The following is a 15,531-nucleotide window of genomic DNA, read 5'->3' as shown; positions in this document are numbered from 1 at the left end:
ACTGCAGTGTATCACACTGGGTATACTAACTATACTAGATATCACCTAAAAAGATTCCAGTGATATAGTATACAAATAAGGAATGTTTATGTGTAGTTAGAAATATTCTCACCTTTCAATGAATAAAAACATTCATTATTTGTTTTATAATACACACATGCTTAAAATAAACTTTTATTCAATTTATCTAGGTTATGCTGGAAGGCTACATAGGGCCAGGAAGCAATGCATCAATTTTTGGTGCGGAGTTTTAACAATTCTAGATGGCGTGCACAAGTTGATCAGTCAACAACCGTGCATGGCAAATTCGCACAATGTTTACAAATTATTCTCATTAGGTAGCACTTTGTCGTTGAATGACACATGATGCGTAATTAACCAATCAAATGGCAAGAATAGGAGGTATGTTAAAGAACAATTTTTTTAATTTACTTACAGTAAACTGTTAGAATAGATGGAGGTTTTGATAATTCAATTTCTCCACTTTTTGTTGTTATCTGACATTGAAATCTTCTTTGAGAATCATTTCTGAAAACGTGTGCAATCACCAGGCTAGCTGTAGAACGATCAGGATCAGTGTCTAAACTGAAACGTCTATTATACAATTTGTTACTATTCACAATTCCTGCGTTGAGAGTTCCTCCATTTTCATTTACTTCATCCCATTGTATTGCATGAAGTGTAGTATTAATGACTAATAAATAATAATCACAAGTTATCACCACTTCATCACCTTCATTGGCTGACTGGTCAGATGCTGTCACCAACTGACCTTGGGCCTCTAGAAATTAAAGAATACATGAGGCAAAGTAATTAATTTTTACTGTTCAGTCCATTTTTATACACCAGAGATGTTTCATGTATTTGCTGTAGTCAGCTACTACATAATTTAAAAAAATAAAAATTAAAGTATATAAACTGTACTGTATAGTTAGACAAATAAATAATTAAAACAATTATGAAAAAAATACTTACCATATTTAATCAGACAAAGGAATATGACTACACCTACTAGCAAATGCATCTCTGTATAAATAACATAAAACAACAAAAATGATGATTGTTAAAATTTATTCATTTACAGTATGTATTATGAAAAATTGTTAAATATAATATGCAGTAATAACTATACTTATATATAGTGGAATTAAAGAACATCACACTAGGACCTAGGTCCAACTTGGTACTGGTGTAGGCTATCAACTACAGTACTATGCCTTTGCTGATGTTTTTAGTCTTGTGAAATATGATTGAATTTCAAAGACTGAATTTAGTTGTTTTTCAATCAACAGGCATAATTGTTTGTCTTATATCACATTCGCAGGTTGTTATACAATTCAGGTTAATAATAATAAATTAAAAATGATTAGATTAATGATAAAATGTTGTTAGTGCCTAGCTGTAAATTTATCCAAAGCTCTGTAATGACTAACTAATGTATTGACTATTGTTGTATATTTAATTATTTAGGCCCTAGGCCTAGGCTAGCCCTACTAGTACTAGCCTAGGCTAGTAAAGTTTGTGGTTACCTTTCTTTTAATTATCCCCAACCAGTAATACAAAATATTTTACTTTAGTTTTACTAGACTAGGCCTAGATAGTACGCTGGCTTGATTCAAAGCCATACATATAGCCTGCCTAGGCTTGTAATAGATAGTTTAGTAGATAGTATTAGGCCTAGGCTAGCTAGGCCCTTAGGACGCCCTAGGCGGCCGGCCGGCCTTTATTTAGGCTACTTAAACATTGGCCGACAGCCTATTTACTTCACTCTCATATGAAAATTAAACACAAACTGTTTTTTTTAAACGCCTAGACTTGGGCCTAGGCCTAGCCTAATTAGACTACCGTACCTGCGCAAAAGAAGAGGGCTTGAATTGAAGGAAGAGGAAGAGAACTGAATAGGCCTAGGCTACGCCCTTTTTCCAGAATGAAAATAAATTAGTATGGAACGCCCGAAGTGCCATAATAATAAGAATAATAACTTTATTGAACAGACGCTTTTAGAACAGCGGCACACGTTTTATGACGGTGCGTTCATAAGTTTAAAGAAAGAAAAAAAAGGAAAGGAAATGAATTATACAAAAGTGAAAAAGTACAACACTTAACTTTTGATGGAGTATAGGCCTACTGTATATAAGTATATTTATTCATTATTATTATTATAAGAGTTATAATGAATATAAATGTTTAAGAAGAAACCTCCATAACTGAAGTGTTGTGATAAAATAATTAATATGAAAGGCCTAAAATAAACCAAACTTAGCATTTGTAAAAATTAAAAAATTTAAGTATGAAGTTAAACATAAGAAAATAAACATTTAAAATCAATAAGTAGTGGTTTATAAATAGATGAAGTAGTTGACATCGGTGTGAGAAAATTTCGACAATGCATCGAATCGAACAGTTTTAATTTAACGGCATTCGGTATGGAAATGTAGATTTAATCATGAGGAGGTAACTATTTTTATACCTCCATGATTTAATAGTTATTTTGTATATTTATTACTCTCACTTTACTATTATAACGGAAGGAAAAACTCTAAAGTAAAAGTAGGGTCTAAAAATAAGAAATGTAAATCTTTGTGACCAAAAATAAAAATAATAAAAAATGTAGGCCTAAACAAATTTCATTAGACAATTGTTTGTGAATCAATAGAGAGGTACGTCGATACCGATATAAATCAATCATCAGTTTACATCAATATCTGTGCTGATTTAAACTGTCGTTGAAATCTATCGAAAATGAAACAAAAAAGTTGAAAGTACATCTGATTGTTGACAGGAAATTACATATAAAATAACATATATTGTCAACATTTTATTTATTTATTTCAGATGCGATAAAGGTAGCGTAAGTATTAATTGTTAATTTAGAATAATTGAATGATAGGCCTATTAAAGTAATGAATAGAAATTACTATAAAATGTTCATAAACGAAGAAGATGATTGTGGTATAGCATAAATTAAAATATCGGTAAAGTCATAAGTCATAAATCGGAAAAACAATATGGATTTTTGTTATTAGCTTGATAAAATGTCTCGATAACAACTAATTTGAAATAGACGTCCTTTACTTTTAGTTTAGTTCGTAATTCCTAATGGTTCATGACGGTATCATTATCGACAAAAACATTAATATAGTATAAATATTTTCTCATCAGTTAGGTATGGGTTTGAAGGTGATACTCCTATTTATTCAATGTCTACACTTTTTAGTCGGTAAGAGTTTATTGAATTGATATTAAATGTTAATAAAACAATGTTAATGCACTTACCGGTTACTCAAAGGCATATTATCATTATTTACTTAGTATAGTTCATTGGGTCCGATTCTACAGTATACTGATACTTGTACTGTAAAAGTACGTTATGACTTGATTTGATTATCATCAATTCAGTGGTTTGAAAACAAACTGTGGTTATGTTTTAATAACTCTAATGTTCCTAATTTAAAAGCCCATAGTCAATTGGTGACGACTTATAACCAGACAACAAAAGAAGGCGATGCTGAAGTGGTGATAACTTGTGACTATTTACAAGTTACATCTACGCCTGAAACAATACAATGGGATGAACTAAGTGAAGATGGAGTAAATATTAACCCGGGAATTGTGAATAATAAAAAGATGGATAATGGACGTTTCCGGTTACACACTGCTCCTGGTAAAGCTAGCCTGGTGATCTTACAGCCTCTGAGAAACGATTCTCATAGAAGATTTAGATGCCAGATACAAACCGCAGATGGATTACATATTTTATCAAATGTATCTATATTAACTGTATATTGTGAGTATTCGTAAAACAGTTTTTTTATAGCTAAAGTAGGCACTAAAAACGGTTATGAATGTAGAAAAACCTGCATAGACCTACATTTCTTTCTGTTATTCATTTTGTAAATTGTCTTATGTGTGTTAGTCTAGTGTTTTTGTTGATTTGTTTTCCCTTTTTTTAGTTTTGGATCAACCACTTCTTCATGCCTCAACAGGCACTATCTACGAAGGAGAAACAATCACATTTACTTGTAGTAATCATGGTGGAGATCCAACTCCTTACATCACTTGGTATAAAGATGGACAGAAGATAATCAACGACAATTCTAAATATGTTCTTAAGATTGAAGAAGCCACTGCAGACGACAGTGGACGATATACATGTAAAGCAGAAAGTGATCAGTTTGAAGGAGATAATGGCAAAACTAGTGCCGAAAACCAGTTAAATATATATTGTATGTAAAAATCAACTTTTTCATATCACGTGGTACATTGTTAGCAGTTGATGATACTTTTCTCAATCTATAATATAATCTTTCTTTTTCACCAATATTTATTTTTTCATCATAAAAACACATCACAAATTCAGGAAACGTTTTAAATACAATATGAACTATCGATAGCCAATTGAAAAATAACGTGAACATGAATGGAGCGACTGGTTTGCCGCCAGGTCTATATCAATTCTCTCTCTAATTCTCTAATTTTCCAGATATTATCGCAACATTCAATCCTGAAGATTGTTTTGCAACCTGTACAGCAGAGGGCCATCCCAAGCCATCATCAGTATTGATATTACAAGATGGAGAAATGGTTAAGAAAGGAGAAAATACAGCAACTATAGAAATTAATGATGAGATATGTCAATCAAATATAACATGTTATGTAGAGAATGGAAAACTTAATGACACAACAACACTAAAGAACTGTAAGCCTAAAGCTTTGCCTACAGATAGGCCTATAGGTAGGCCTTCAGATACGCCTACAGGTAATTTGAAAGGTAAGGCCATGTCATTATTTTTTCTCACGATCCACATAATATGCCGCACTATTTAATTGAAAAATTTATAATGTTATAATCATTATTACACCTTGCATTTTTGTGGATTAGATATGACTTCTTGCTTACTAAGCCACATAATCAACGTTACTAATAATTTTTGCACGTTTTGAAATGCCGTTAGTATTAAAATAAACATTACATTTGAGTAACAACACGATCATAAACGTTAACTGTATTCTAGTCCTGCAATGCTAGAACATATTGCAACATAATTTTTTTATCTGGATGGTAGCCTATTAATAATTTATATACAACTTCTTTTCTAGATGGTTTGTTTCCAATAGATAGTACAGTTCTAACTGTAGCTATCATCATTGCATTAATTCTTGGTTCTGTTCCTACTTGGTTAACTTCACGTTATATTTATGTGAGTATTTTTGTTTTGAGTATGTCAGAAGATTCATTCAATAAAATACTAACAAGAATTCACTAACACAACCGATTCTCAAAGAGTATCTGGATTTCTCCATAATCATATGAATATTTGGTAATAAAACATCAAATGTTCTTCACATTATCTCCTAGTAACATATACTATAACATAATTTTTAACCAACCTTACATAAAATAGCACCATGTGCTACAAAAGATACGCTGTATCACCAAAGCTTCTATGATACTGGGCAAATATTATAGTATGTGGATATACAGCACCGGGAATCAGCTACTCACACAGTAAATATTATGTTAGATGTTTCATTTGGTTTACTCCTATAATTTTTTTTTTTAGCAAAGACGATTAAGGGAAATCAGGTCAAATTGTCAAAATCTTCAATATCAAGAACTCACATTTCCATCCCATTCTGGAGTTTCCAATGAGCTCAACACACTAGGCCATATGGTAGACCCTAAGTCAAGACAAAATACATACAGGCCAATCCCAATGGTAACGTAATATGTTTTAATATACTAACAAATGATGTACATTGTGGAATGATTGATGAAGTTTTGAAAACATGAACAGCAACAAAACAACATAATAGAAAATAGTTTACTAACAGTCAACATTTCTTACAATTTTAAAAGAAATAAAAAAAAATCGATCACAAAAATCAGTGAACAAAACAAAATCAGCGATTATCCATAGGCTCATGCAGCAATCCCCAAATTCATAAGTAAAATAACTCAATTGTAGGTCTACAATTATTAATTATTGTTCTGGGTAATTTTATAATTAAAAATGTTTTTATTCAGTACGGCGACGGTACAAAAATGAATAATCATTAACCATTTTTGTCTATCACATGCCACATGTATTGATTTGAATTAAACTAAAAACATTCAGTTTTGCTCACATTTGGTGATAATAATCAATTAACTATTGTTTTTTAGGAAAGAGAAGAAATTGAGATACAATGTCAAAATGCTGAGGTGCTTTACGAAGAACCTCATGTTGTTACTAGTACGTTAAACAAAGGAAAGGTTACAGAAGCACATTATTGTGGACAGTTCTATGACTAAAAAATCCTGAATAATTGTGTTTAATGTTAATAGTATACAGACCTAAACATGATTAGTGAAATTAGTCAGATAAATTATGCACTTGCTTGCTTACTTTTTTTTTTAGTTGTCTTGTCGTTTTGTATATGTTTTGAAATGAAATGAAAAATGCACTTGGTATTAAAACTTAATACATATTGATGTAGGATATACAAACAACGTAGTTTTTAAATAAGAATCCAGGAAGAAGTAGATAGATAGATAATGTAATAATGCACAGTACATAATACATTCTAACATTATTATTATACGATAGTTATAACTGCATTATTTATACTTTTTAAAATAAACATTTGCTTATTGCAAAAGTTTAGAAAATTGTTATGCAAGATAATAGAAAGTAGTAATAGAAAGTCACACTGAAAACGTATTAGTTAAATAATAACTTCATTTAAGTACCGGTGCAAATTAGTATAACGCACCTTGTAATTAGCTTTTAACCCTAATGATGGGAAATGCTTCCCGAGACAAATTGTATTTTGATATACAAGGTAAGATAACAATAATGGTTGTATTTTTAATTGTATTTCAATACTTCCCACTCTCAGAAGCTTTAGAAAAATATTTGTATTACCCGTACCTTTGGTAAAAAAGCAGATAGAAGCTTGCTCTGTGTAGTTTCTGTACAAAGTTTGATGTTAATAAAAGCATTTTGCAAACAACCGAAAACACATATTATCGGTATGCGTTTGTCTCACACGATAACATTCGACTAGGCCTAGATACAACGGTAAACAATATCGGGGTTTCAGCAGTGTAAATTGATTAATAAAATAACTGTATGTGATTACTTATTATTAAGTAAAATGAAGTAAATGATGCAAACTTTAAATTTTAAAATAGAAAAAAAGATAGTTACTAAAGAAAATACAAGTAATGTGCAAAAGTCTATAATCCAAATGTAGTTGAGTTGTTTGTTTCCATTAAAAACAACATTATTTTGATGATGAATTGTAATTAAGAAGATAATAAAGTAATATATAAAGAAATATATGTATATTATATAATTAATTTTCAGAATATTACCTGGGCCTTTTAAAATTTATGTTTGGCGCCAGTGGTGTTAAATATACTGAAAAGAAAAAAAAATGAAAAATTCCAAACCATTACAAACTGCGGGTTAAAGTAAAGCCAAATTACTTGTAGTGTAATTTAAAAACTGCAAAATTGAAAAATGGTATAGAAATAAAACTATAAACATTAGAAATCAATACTACAACGTCCCAAACCAGTGTCACGATTTCTATCAGAATGTAAAACGTTTGTTGCTGGTATAGAGTCGCAAATCGTAAAATTAAAACGAACAAATCAACAAAAACGCAACTCGTTATTTTTTTTTTAACGAAATAATGTACTTCAAATTGTGTAGAGCCGCGAATCGTAAAAAGCAATAAAAGATGTTAAAAACGCAATTCGTAAACATTGTTTCCCAAGGTGTTAAGAATAACAAAATATTACATGTAGGCCTATAGGCCTAAGCCGACAATTCAATTACAGACCACCCGGTAATAACACTTTGTAGGTTTCACTGTTATTATGGTATATTAATGGTATGATGTAGCCAAGGCCTATAATTATTTCAAATACTAAATACTAATTGTGAATAATGCATGACCATAAATAGCAGTATACTGCCGTTAGATCCGTTCTAGTGTGTGACCTTGTAAAGTTATAATTATAACATTTTTGGCCCACTGGAATAATATTGCAGATTTTGTCTCACAATTATTTTTCTTTTATCATAAACAAATTAAATTTATTCTAAATAACTTCCTTAACTACACACTGAGTGAACTAAATTCCTTATTCCTACATATCTACTGTACACTTACTTTTTTTTCTTTCATAGAGCATATATGTAAATCAGTAAAATTAAAATTGTATTGACATTTTAAGTAAATTATTTATTAAAGAGTTGTGGTTTTGGATAAAAATCAATGACCCCCTTTATTTTACTTTTGAATTTAAAATTATTATTGCATAATTATAATAATTATTATTATTCTTGCTTCTTGTTACATTATACTATTACATTATTTATAGGTGCCGTTTCAATCATCAGATTGACTAAAATACAAGCGTACACACAATTTCTGACTACTACACTTAATGTGATATTAAAAAGATATTTTAAAGCTCAATGTTATCGCAATGGAACAACTTTTCAATAACATTCTTTTCCTCTTGACAGCCATATACAGTCACCTATTTTCTAACGACACTCCACAGAGACAGAGTACCAAACCTCAACTCATCTCAAACAATGTACTACTGTATGTTTGATAGTTGTAACTGTTTGTAACTGTAAGGGAAATGTGCATTGACCTCTCTTGTCAGAGAAGAGTTGAACTATATTCAGACAATAATGATGACACTCTGCCGTATACTATTATTATATTATTTGCCTTATTTCATCTTCGCCAAATATAGATGTACCTGGTAGAAATAAAAAAGAGAAAAGAAAAAATAATTGTTGAGTTTTGAATGTAAAACAAGAAAAGTATGGATGATTTCTATTCAAAATGATCTAAAGAATTTCATTTAGATTCATCATGCATGTTAACATTAACAGGTAAGGACACAAAATATTATTGTTCATAAACAGAATTTACAACCTTCAACAGCAAAAAAACAAAGACAATTTTAGAACAGTTATGTTTAAACATCCCTTTTCTTTTTATCATAAAAAAATAACTGCTGGTGGCTTTGGTGAGAGGTGTGCCAGAGGACTGGGGGAAGAAATGAGTGGAAAATGCACACCTAATTATAATTTGCACATCAACATTGTTTTTCATTACTATATATACAAATTATACATATAATAATTAGGCTCATTACAAATCACAACACACATCTTAATGATGCATTTAATCTTTCTGCTGGTCCATATCTGCACGTTATTTCAAAATCACAGATACATTTTTAAAATCTAGAATTACAAAAACTAGATCTTAGGAAATTTGAATAGTACAGATCAATTAATGTAAGAAAACCAATTATTATGAAATTCATTTAAATAATTAATTTGCCATTGACTCTCAAAAGATATTTTGGTTGTATATTTCTAGTAAATAATGAGAAGTTGGCTAATAGTAAATATACAAAGTATATATTGACACAGATCAGAGAGCCAAACATAAAAATCATGAATATGATTTATCATTTCATTTCGTACAGTACAGTAATTAGCCACTTTAGTTTTGACTGAAATAAAAGGATGGCTATACCGTATCACCATTTGTAAATTATTTTTGTTTGTTGACAATAAAGAGATTATTATTATTATTACCTTGAACTTTTAAATTTCCAGAACATTCATATGTTCTTTCTTCATCATTAAATTTAACTTTAACTTTAACTTTACATATGTATGTTCCTCCATCTGTAAACTGAACATCGTCTATGTTAAGATATCCATTGTACTTATCCTTATTTCCACATTTATATTTCTTTGATTTCGATCCTGTTGATGTCAACATCTTTTCTTCACCTTGCTTATACCACTCAGTATTGGATATTTTAACTGAATTATCAACATATGTTATGTTTAAGAGCAATTTAGCATCGCCTCGCTCATCGACAGTAGTATCTTTGATTTCTAATTTGAGAGCATCTATAAAAACAACAGAGAAACAATAATCTTTTAAAACAAAAGTTCACCTCAATTTATGACATAGCAAAATGTATTGTTTTACAACGTTCATATACAAAGAAAAATGTGTAAGGTAATTTCTATATATATATTTCTATAAAACATAGGCTATAATGCATCCAACAAATTCTTACCTACTCATCAATAAATAAAAAATAAAACAAAAGTTCATCACCTCATTTTATGATTTTTAGCAAAATGTATTATTTTATCCTATGTTTATTTCCACAGAAAATAATACACCAAATAATTTTCCAAATGTTTGTAAAATCAAAAGGGTACTGAGACTTGGTTTGATTGACTAGCGTTCCTTTTATCATCCAAATCTACTTGAAACTAATTAACAAACAAAATGTTTAAATTTTTAGCACAGAATATGCTCAAATAAATTTAATTCTGTGTACATACACACTTTATGGAACCTATAAATTAGGTGACTAGATAAGACACCTTTTACACCTAATCGTCTGTTAAATAACAACTTTGCACATAACATTATGTTTGATAGTTCATTTTTGTTTGCAATAATTAATGCAATTTTTACTATACTACGACAGTACTGTGCAATAATTACTATATTATTTAAATCTTTTTATAATTACCTTGAACTGTTAATGTTCCATGACAAATGGATACATCCAGATTGTTTTCAAGTTTCACTTCACATAAATATTTTCCTGCATCTCTAGATATAACATTTCTGAACCTAAGATATATCTTGCTATTATCATAATCCTCAAATCCACATTCATAATCTGACTTTTGATTAGGTGAAGGCCATGCTATCAGCGGGATAGGCATTCCATTTTCACGAAACTTATCCCACTCGACTTTGATAATTTTAGCGGACTTGTCAATTTTTAGGTTTAGCAATAACTTAGCATGACTTGCAAATTCAGTAACAGTAACATCAGGAATATTCATTTCCAAACCATCTATAGAAACAAAACAAAGACAATAATTGATTCACATTGTTTTTTTTTTGCAAAATGAATTATATGAACCATATTATACATTACTTTCAAAGTATTAAGCAATGAAGCTACGGTGCCACTACTTACATATGCTATAACACAAAAAAAACAAAAACTGAGGTGATCATCAGAGGCTTTACTCAGGCCTATATCTACACAGCCGTCAACAAAATATTATGGACAATGTGCCTTTTCCTGGTCAGCTGGTTTTCTTTGGAACGCCCATCAATCTGGAAAGCTGAATCTCTCACCACTTTAAAAAAAACTTTTTAAATCCCACCTTTTTAATTTTCCTCAAAATCTTTGTTCTTTTCTGTTGATTGTTTAGTGCTTAGAGGCACCCTGCATTTTTTTTAAATTGAACTTTTATTAATTATGTTATTATTTTGCAATTGACTCTCAATCAGTATTCTGGTTGTACATTTCTAGTAAATAATGAGAAGTAGGCTAAATACAAAGTATATAATGACACAAACTAAAGAGCCTCTACATGGCCAAACATAAAAATCATGAATACGATTCATTAATGAATGTAATGGATTATTACCTTGAACTGTCAGAACGTTCCTATTCAATGAATCATGTTACATACTTACTCACTTTAGATTTGACTGAAATAAAATCTTTCAAATGGGTGTCTAGAAAACTCAGATCTCATATATAGTTTGCAGAAATCTGACTTTTCTAGATCTAGAAAAGTCAGATTTCAAGGTTAAGGATTCTAGTTTCATCCTGCTATTAAAAAACTCATATAACTAAAATGGATTGCTCTATAATCAGAGGGTAGGTTATGTGGAATACTATTACTTTAGAGTATCTAAACTAAAATTATTATATTATCACAGTAATAATATATTTAATGAAATATTTATAAAAAGATACAGTCTTTTTGAAATCCCTCTGATTAGAACAAATTATTTTTTTAATGAAACTAAAATCTGAGTTTACATGACACCCATTTCAAGGATGGTTTATTTACTTTTAGTTGTTAAACTTCCAGAACATTCATATATTCTTGGTCTTCCTTTAACATGAACTTTACATATGTATTCTGCTCTATCACAAAACTGGACATTTTTTATTTTAAGATATCCATTGTACTTGTCCTCATTTTCATATTCATACTTCTCTGACGGTGTTGTCAACAGGACTTTTTCTCCATCGTCACCTTGCTTATACCACTCGATATTGGATATTTCAACTGAATCATCAACATATGTTATGTTTAAGACCATTTTAACATCTCTTCCCCCATATGTAGTAGCATCTGTAATCTCCAATTTGAGAGCATCTATAAAAACAACAGAGAAACAATAATCCTTTAAACAAAAGTTCACCTCATTTTATGAAATAGCAAAATGTATTGTTTTACAACGTTCATATACAAAGAAAAATGTGTAAGATAATTTCTATATATATTTCTATAAAACATAGGCTATAATGCATCCAACAACATCCATCTACTACCCAAGAATATTTTTGTGGGGAAATAACGAAATAAAAGTTGCCAAGGCCAGTGTTTTTAAAAAATTGGTATGAAAGGGGAATAGTTTATATCAACGATGTATTACGTTCAGAAAAAAATTCTTTTATGTCTTGGGAACATTTCAGAAAACATTATAATATTCAATATAATTTTTTACTGTACCAAGGTATAATTAATTCAATAAAACATAGTTACAATATAAGTAATTTGACTAAACTGCAAACACCAATAATTCCTTTTCATTTAGATATTTTTATTAAAAATCCAACAGGGTGTAAAGCTTTTTACAACAAATTTAAAGAAAATGTTTTTGTCAGACCGAAAAGTATGAGAAAATTGGAAGAGAAAATTAATGTCATTAAAACAGATGAACTGAAACAAATGTACAAACTTCCTTTTAAATGTGTCAGACAAACAAACCTACAATGGTTCCAATATAGAAAAATAATAGAATAATTGCAACAAATGTTTTTTTGACAAGATTTGGTATTCGACAAAATGAAGCATGTACTTTCTGTGACATTGTACTTGAAACACTTCCTCATCTGTTTGTAAGCTGCAAATATGTAAAACCACTATGGTCAAATATAGAACAAAAAATTAGTATTTCCTTTAAAAAAATAACTTTTACAATTGATTCGATTTTGTTTGGAGATATTTCACAATGTTTTTCTGTTATTACAATTATTATTCTTACAAAGTATTTAATTTATAAATGTAGAATTGGTAAAACTCTGCCATGTATTAAGGCTTTAAATATTTATTTACGAAATTATTTAATGATGTTAAGGTATATTTCAAGGCAAAATGGAGAATCATATGATTTTGAGAAACAATGGGATAGACTTTATTAATTTATTGTAATATTAATCTTTTTTACTGCTATTATAGACACGTCTTTTTTTAATTTTTTTTTTCTCTGTATGAAACTTCTGATCTACTCATCAAACATTTTAAAATAAAAGTAAAGAAATGAAAAAATGATATGAACAAAAGTAAAAAAATAAAAGAAAAAACAACAAGTAAAAAGGAAATGATAGAAGACAAAGAATCATAGTACAATGGACCTAATAAAAAAAAACATTTTTAAAGACACATTCCCTACGTTTTTTCGATCTAATTTAAGGTCACAAACTGCATTTTATGTTCTGTGATGCACCCATTTTTGATTGATCAAGCAAAACAAATTGAAGAACCGCAACTTTTGAGCTGAAATACAGTACGTACGCAAGAACAATTTTTTGTTCGTTAACATGCATTCAAACCATTATTACCATTGGATATCACTTTTCCATTGGGTAGAACTAATAACGAATGGCATGTGATGCGTAATTAACCAATCAAATTGCAAGAATACTCACCCACATGTGTTATAATATACAAATATTGCCTGCTATAGAGATGAAACAATTGACATCCCTGAGGGAATGATATTTTTCTTGACGAATTATTTTCCCAGAGCACAAATTATTATACAAATAATGAATGTTAATTAGTGGAACGGTACAAATATTTCCACGAGGCAAATCCTAAGCCATATTGCCTAGGCTTACTAGGCTAGAAAGGCATCGATACCATGACAAAACTTTGCCAGCCAACTGAAACTAATCTAGGCTAATTTTTCAACAATTCCAACTGTTGTAGAGTTGTTCCTATTAATTAATCAAAATCATACTAGTGATCTCATGCTAATTTAAATGCTTTTTTAGTCTAAATTAATACAGTAGTATTCATTGTTGTTGTCGTTTAAAAATAGGCGGCGCTATTAGATTTCACGTTTAGAATCACAGTAATGGTCTCGAAAAATTGTTCGTACGCAAGAAAAACATTTTTTTGTACCTAGGAAAAAATGAACAAAAAGTACCATTTATTTAAAACTCACCACGAACAGACAACTTGTTGACATCTGAACCCTGTTGTCTACTGCCCTGTATGCTACAGTTGTACTTCCCTGAATCTGATTTCTCAGGCTTTGTAAATTTTAGGTTGATTCTTCCTCTACTAACTAAGTACAAATAAACATTTTAAGTTAAATAAATATTTGTAAATTTGATGTATTTTGTTTCTATGCAATTCACTAAATGCTTATATTGCTATACACTTTATGCTTACTGCTCAAGGACATATATTGATAACCTAAACCAAGAGTAGTGAATGTTTATGAGTTGACTGTTTTATTAAACAAGGTTATTTAAAAAGACAGCACTTTAATTTTGGAAGAAGATGAGAAAAGTTATAGACGGAGAACACTACAGGTTGGTTAGATCCGCAAATCTCCAGCCTCTATTTTCCAAATGTTTACAAACAGCTGGACGTCCACAGTACAATTTTAAACTTTTCGTTAAGTTAAACTATACACACCCGCACATAATACATAATTAATCAACCAAGACTTTTTACAGATTTATAATTTACGGTCTAACAATTTTCACTTTGTAAATATAACAAATTGAAACGAAATAGTATTGGTGTTACTTACTTGAGTATGACATTTCAGATCTAGAGAAAAAAAATAAACATAAAATTATTATTCAGAAAAATAACTAATAAAATAAATTTATGAAGTGGTTGCAAAAATGTTGCCATGAGTACTGTATGTATGCTTTGCAATGAATCAGTGGTGATTATTAATATCAGGAGGGAGTACAGAGAAACAATTTATAAACAACAATATACGTTTTGACTACTACCTATGAGTTGAATGGCAAGAATATTTCATGAGCGTGATAAGTGTTCTATTTTGATAGTTGTATCATGGAATTTAAAAATACATGATTTTTAAAGGCTAAAACTGTTAATAAAGAAAGAGCTCCAACTTGGATGCAGAGTAACAGTTTTAACCAACAACACCTTAATGGCTTGTGTTAAGTGCGTGTAAATATTAATGCTCACAGTAAAAAACGTAATGACACATATGATGTATTTCGTAGAAGATACTGAGAATAAAAATCAGTATTTCTGTATTTTTGTGTTTATAAATAGTGAACACTGAGTTTGAGATTGAATTTTATATTTGGAGATTATTTTGTGTGATAGTAAACCTATAGTTCGGCTTTTTTATTTGGATCATGTATTTATACATTAA

The 15,531-nt window shown here is 29.8% G+C and overlaps 2 protein-coding genes and 1 long non-coding RNA gene across 3 annotated transcripts; 1 reads left to right on the top strand and 2 right to left on the bottom strand.

The window, feature by feature from the left end:
• Positions 1–635: 635 nt before the first annotated feature.
• Positions 636–1,916, bottom strand: LOC140057217 (uncharacterized). Its single transcript, XR_011846886.1, has 3 exons — positions 1,851–1,916; positions 976–1,026; positions 636–781 (listed from the first exon to the last, which is right to left on the bottom strand). It is a non-coding gene; the product is annotated as an uncharacterized lncRNA (long non-coding RNA).
• A 2,187-nt stretch (positions 1,917–4,103) lies between these two features.
• Positions 4,104–6,295, top strand: LOC140057200 (uncharacterized). The gene is made up of 5 exons (XM_072102754.1): positions 4,104–4,173; positions 4,484–4,771; positions 5,101–5,201; positions 5,565–5,720; positions 6,167–6,295. Exons 1-5 carry the CDS (start codon positions 4,104–4,106, stop codon positions 6,293–6,295), a joined length of 744 nt encoding a protein of 247 aa, XP_071958855.1.
• Positions 6,296–8,221: 1,926 nt separating this feature from the next.
• On the bottom strand, positions 8,222–12,991 carry LOC140057199 (uncharacterized). Its single transcript, XM_072102753.1, has 5 exons — positions 12,958–12,991; positions 11,940–12,251; positions 10,589–10,921; positions 9,624–9,947; positions 8,222–8,770 (listed from the first exon to the last, which is right to left on the bottom strand). The coding sequence occupies exons 1-5, from the start codon at positions 12,989–12,991 to the stop codon at positions 8,727–8,729; spliced, it is 1,047 nt and encodes a 348-aa protein (XP_071958854.1). The 3' UTR covers positions 8,222–8,726.
• Positions 12,992–15,531: the final 2,540 nt, after the last annotated feature.

This window comes from Antedon mediterranea, chromosome 8 (genome assembly GCF_964355755.1).
Source record: "Antedon mediterranea chromosome 8, ecAntMedi1.1, whole genome shotgun sequence".
NCBI classification, from domain to species: domain Eukaryota; kingdom Metazoa; phylum Echinodermata; class Crinoidea; order Comatulida; family Antedonidae; genus Antedon; species Antedon mediterranea.
The sequence above is the reverse complement of the archived record's forward strand: the minus strand, read 5'-3'. Positions and strand labels throughout refer to the sequence as shown.

Bases quoted from the DNA above. Each gene is read 5' to 3' on its own strand.
- LOC140057199 (XM_072102753.1), bottom strand. From the start codon at position 12,991: ATGAGGAAGTGTTTCAAGTACAATGTCACAGAAA. The intron at 9,948-10,588 runs GTAATTATAAAA...TTGTTTTTATAG, and splicing joins TGGAACATTAACAGTTCAAG to ATGCTCTCAAATTAGAAATC. The intron at 8,771-9,623 runs GTAATAATAATA...TATTTCTACCAG, and splicing joins TGGAAATTTAAAAGTTCAAG to GTACATCTATATTTGGCGAA.
- LOC140057200 (XM_072102754.1), top strand. From the start codon at position 4,104: ATGTTCTTAAGATTGAAGAAGCCACTGCAGACGACAGTGGACGATATA. The intron at 4,174-4,483 runs GTTTGAAGGAGA...CTAATTTTCCAG, and splicing joins TGTAAAGCAGAAAGTGATCA to ATATTATCGCAACATTCAAT. The intron at 4,772-5,100 runs GTAAGGCCATGT...CTTCTTTTCTAG, and splicing joins GCCTACAGGTAATTTGAAAG to ATGGTTTGTTTCCAATAGAT.